The sequence below is a fragment of the Myotis davidii genome, unplaced genomic scaffold (genome assembly GCF_000327345.1).
Source record: "Myotis davidii unplaced genomic scaffold, ASM32734v1 scaffold399, whole genome shotgun sequence".
NCBI classification, from domain to species: domain Eukaryota; kingdom Metazoa; phylum Chordata; class Mammalia; order Chiroptera; family Vespertilionidae; genus Myotis; species Myotis davidii.
In genome coordinates, this window is record NW_006292094.1 from 5610479 (window position 1) to 5615283 (window position 4805).

The 4805-nt window shown below is 67.4% G+C and overlaps 1 protein-coding gene across 1 annotated transcript in view; it reads right to left on the reverse strand.

The window, feature by feature from the left end:
• The window catches only part of SDK1 (sidekick cell adhesion molecule 1), a 455450-nt gene that overhangs the window by 91247 nt on the left and 359398 nt on the right, over window positions 1-4805 (reverse strand). The window contains exon 33 of the mRNA XM_015565152.1: window positions 281-475. Coding sequence (XP_015420638.1) covers window positions 281-475 — 195 coding nt within the window. The remainder of the gene's footprint in view (window positions 1-280; window positions 476-4805) is intronic.

Sequence of the window (4805 nt, forward strand, 5' to 3'; positions counted from 1 at the left end):
CCTGGGCCAGCACTCAGCCTCTCTGCTGCGTCCCCCTTCACACTGGACGGTCAGCTGGTAGAGGGCACGGCGTGCGGTGCAGGTGGGCAGACTCGGGTGTGCCCAGTCCCAGGCCGGCTCAGCAGGCGCTCAATGAGCCCTCAGTGCCCACTGACCCCTCCATGCGCCGGCCACGCAGGCCCGACCGAGAGGTCACGTGTCGCCAAGGTTCCAGCGGATTCCCCTCCCGCCAGCAGATTCCCCTCCCGCCACCGGGACTGGCCTGGGCCCCAGGTCTCACCTCTCTTCTCGGTGGTGATGACGGTGGCCTCCAGCGGCTCCCCCCAGCCCTGCCTGGTCTTGGCCGACAGCCGGAAGGTATATGCCGACTCGGGGGCCAGCTCGGTGGCTGTGAACTGCCGGACCGTGGCGCCGACCTCCACCGTGGTGAAGGTGTGGGGGCTGCTGCGGGCCAGGCGGTAGGCGATCTGGTACCCTGTGGGCGGGGCCCGGAGCGTGGTCATCCCTCCTCAGCATGGGCAGCCCATCCCGCCTCCCACAGCCACGTGGCGGGAACCAGAGCCATGTCGTCACGACACCCTCCTTCCCAGCCAGCACCAGGCAGACCAACACCGCCGAGAGGGAAGCCCAGCCCCAGTCCCCCTGCTCGCCCTCACCCCTCACGGGATAAGGTGTGAGGACAGGCCCTCCCGTGGCCGCTGCACACTGAGTGGGTCCGCACGGGACAAGGTGTGAGGACAGGCCCTCCCGTGGCCGCCGCACACTGAGCGGTGCCTGGGAGCAGCAAGCGTCTCCCATGTGCAGGCCCTGCACTCACTGCCTCTTCCTCCCCCCATCTCCCCCCGCACCTGCCTTGCCAAGGGCAGCGCCTCCTGTTAGTTCTCTAAAGAGTGCCCTCGCCCTCTCTGCAGTGAGGCTTTGGTAGCTGCCAGCCAGCCGACACCAGCTGCCCTGGCATCTGCCAGCCTCCCCCTCACCTCCCTCCCCCCCCCCACCCCCCCCCGCCCCTGCCTTGCCAAGGGCAGCGCCTCCTGTTAGTTCTCTAAAGAGCGCCCTCGCCCTCTCTGCAGTGAGGCTTTGGTAGCTGCCAGCCAGCCGACACCAGCTGCACTGGCCTCTGCAGCATAACGATGGCCAAGCCGTCACGTGGACGGAGCTCTCGGGACACCGGCCGGCAGAGCTGACCGTCCTTATGCTGCTGCTCTCAGGCCATGGTCACTCCGCCCGCCGCCCGCCCCACCCGCTCTGCTCCCGTCTTCCTGCTGGCGTGGCCTCCGGCTCCGGGTGACCCCGCTCACTGGCACCGTCCCAGCTCCTGCTTTGTCGTCTGTCCAACCATACGGAGGCCCTGACCCGCGTGCGGGAGGCCAGGCCGGGTGCAGGCCCCGGGCTCAGAGGCGGCGTGCCCTCCTCGCATCCAGACCGACCAAGCTGGTGACTGCTGCCACCACAAATGGACAGCACGATGATCGTCACTGCTCACAGGTGTCCGTAGGGCCCTGGGCCGGCCCTGAGTGACCCCTGCGGCGGCTGCTCTGCCTCTGATGGCGGTCTCTCCTCCGGGCTGTGGTGACCCGCTGGCCTCGGCCTGTAGCCTGGGTATCCTGCTAGATGTCACACTTCCCCATGCACTGACCCAGTGGCTCTCCTCCGGACCTTCCCTCCCGCCTCTCCGTCCTGTCCTGCCTGGTCGTGGCGGGAGCCTGGAGTTCCGGTGCCATGGGGACCAGCCCAGCTTCCTGAGATGCCCAGACGCCCAGCGTCCTGAACACCAGGACAGCGTGGCCACCGCAGCCATGGGGGCAGCTCTTCCCGCGAGACGCCTGACAGTCCTCGTCCCAGGCCTCGCAGAGGTCTCAGCAGGCAGCGTGCTCATCCTCAGCTGCCCGGGGGCAGGAGAGCTCAGAGAGGGTGGTGGTCTGCCCAAGGTCGCACAGCATGCCCCCCGCGGAGCCGGGCTGGGCCCTGGGTCTGCCTGGTGGCACAGCTTTCGCTTTCCACAGCCACGAGCTCCGTGAGGAGGAACCCACCTCAGTCTTTCAGCAAAGGGGGCCCCTTGCTAGACCTGGTTCCGCTAGGCCGCCAGTCTGACGCCACCTCGGAGCGCTTTTCCCAGCAGGCCAGGCGGGACACCGCGCTGAGGCCACATCCCGCCTGCCTCCGGCTCTGCCGGACTTCGCTGGGCACCGCCTCTCGGAGCCTTGGCCTGTCAGACTGCGACGGGGCAGCGGGAAATGCCTCTGGGGCTGCTGTGGGTCCCGGGGTTTTGGGGGTCCTGGCCGGTCAGCGCCTGGGCTGTGATGTTGCTGCACAACAATGAGCTGCCCTCCTCCCTCCTCCCACCGGCTGCTGCGCCCCCAGCGGCCTGTGCCTGCTGCTCGGTGGCCTGTGTTGCACCAGCAGCACCATCTTCACGCAGCCTCCACGGCTCCCATTCCGGCCTCTGCTCCTCCTGGCAGCCTGGGGCACCTCAGAGAGCTCCAGAACCATCCACGGTGAGGCAAACAGGAGGAAAGGCCGAGACGGGCTGTGGCGGGGCTGTCAGCTGCCTGGTCGGGGGTGACTTCGGCAGACACCTCATCTGTGCTGCAGGCCTTTTGTGGGCTGTTTCCTGGGCAACCCACCGGCATCACTCTGAGCGCCGTCTGCTCTGTGATGCATCACTGGGCCCGGACGCTCCTGTTTGGGGGCCTGGTGCTGCCTGACCCCTCCGTAGCCACTGTTGGGATGTGAGTGGTGACGGCCCCCCAACACCTGTTCGTCGCTCAGGGAACCCAGAGCAGCTGAGTCGCCCCGCGAGGCCCGCGCCAGCCCGGCTACGGCGCCGAGTGTCCTGTTGGTTTTACAGCTTGTCCATCGGGGGCTGGGAGCAGGCAGTGCGATCTGGCTCCGACCGCGTTGGCAGAGGCTCACACTCACTGCTCCTGATCCCCAGCGGGCCCTGGCACGCCCTTCCCGATGAGCCAGAGGCAAATGCCAGGCGCTCACAGGCGGGTGGGGGCGGGTGGGAGATTCTGGCGCGTGAGGTGGGGCAACCCCGCGTGGGCCTGAGGGGCACAGGCTTCACTGCCGCTCAGGAGCGTTTAAGGGCGTCGGCAAGGGAGGCCGGGAGGCTGGAGCAGCCGCATCCCCAGAGGAAGGCTCTAAGTCTAAACGCTGGAAGCGCCCAGTAAATGTTTATGCAAATGCGCGATGTTTTCCCCGCAGGCGCTGCGGGCGGGCGGTTAATCTCCGTGGGAAATGCAGGAACACGTCTGATCTAGATCACAGCCGGAGCGGCAGTGTTTACACTCTCCCAGGGCCAGAGCCGAGTGGCCTCGCGTCTCGGGGGTCGCAGAGATGGTTCCTTCCCCTCCGTGAACCCCGACCCGAGCCTCCGGAACGGCCTCGGTGCCTGAGGCTGGTGTGTGACGGTGACTGGCCTCCGTGAAGCTGACCCGCGGCTGCATCTCGACAAGAGCGGCGGGCGGACCGCTCTCCGTGACGGGGACACGGCGCTGTCTCACCAGCGCTGTTCGCCGCGGCTGCTAGGCTCGGGCCACAGACCCAGCTCAGCTTCTCAGCGCACCGAGGCCCTCTCAGCGGCCCAGGCGCCGGCTCCGGCTTTGCTTGTCTTGCCAGCATGAACTCTGTCCCGGAGCCAGAGCTGGGGACAACGGGGACGGTCCAGGCAGCCCCTCACCCCCGTGACTAGCAGTGGGTGCTGCGCTGTCGGCCCGCCACCATCCAGCAGCGTCTCTGTCCGGAGGAGTGAGAGGACGCCGACGCTGTGGGAACGGCACTGGGCACGTGGGTGAGGCAGGCGCTGCCCGAGTTCTTCCTGCTCAGCCCACTAGCCCGGGAGGGACATGTCCCTTCTGAGGGAGGGACACTGAGGCACGAGAGGCCAATCCCTGCGCGAAGGCCGGGCCTGGGCGGTGTGGCCTCTGCGTCCACAGCCTCCCCTGCCCGCCACTGGTCTGTCCGGGACGCAGCGTTCAAAGCACACGGGACACAGAGCAGCCCTGGGACAAGGCCCCTTCTGGCCGAGTGCCCCCACCTTCCCTGCTCCCCAGGCTCTGAGGGTCCAGCCAAACAGCCTTCCCTCCACTGAGAGCCCAGCCCGGGGGCCCTATGACTGTCCCTGTCCCCCCGTGACCGCCCCTGCCACCTTGTGACCTCCCCTGCCACTTCGTGACCGCCCCTGCCACCTGTCCCCGGGTGAGGCTGTCTTTCTGCGGCTCCGTGAGCATCTCTGGGATGGTCGTCCCCCTCCCCCCTTACTCCTCACCGTGCAGGTGACATCAGCAAGTAGAGGCCGTAATCTGTCCCGGTGAAGGGACTAGATAAAGGGACTGATGGTTTTTTAAAGTGAAATTTGCCACCTTCAGGGAAGCAGGAGACATCGTGGCCTGTGTCACTGCGAGCAGAGCGCGGACGCAGATGAAAGCAAGCTCTCCCGGGGCCCCTGGTGTCCGGCGCTCTCCCCTTCTTCCAGGGACGGTGCGGCCGCGGCGGGGGTGCCGGGGGGCGGGGAGCCAGGGGACGGCCGGGAACTGGGTCCCGGGGGAACGAGTGGTTTCCAAGCACCCGTCCTCGGGAGAGCCGGCCACCTCGGAGAGGACGGTGTAGTCACGGGGGCTCTGCTGCGAACCCCACGCCTGGCAGGAGCTCTGGGAGCACCACCCGTGAACTTTGACCTGTCGAACCTCAGCTCCCAGCTCAGACGCGGGGTCACCCTCTCAGTCCAGGACACGCCAGGTGCTGGAGATGGGAACCTCCCCACGTGATGGAACTAGATGCCAGCACCCACCTGCTGCTTCTCT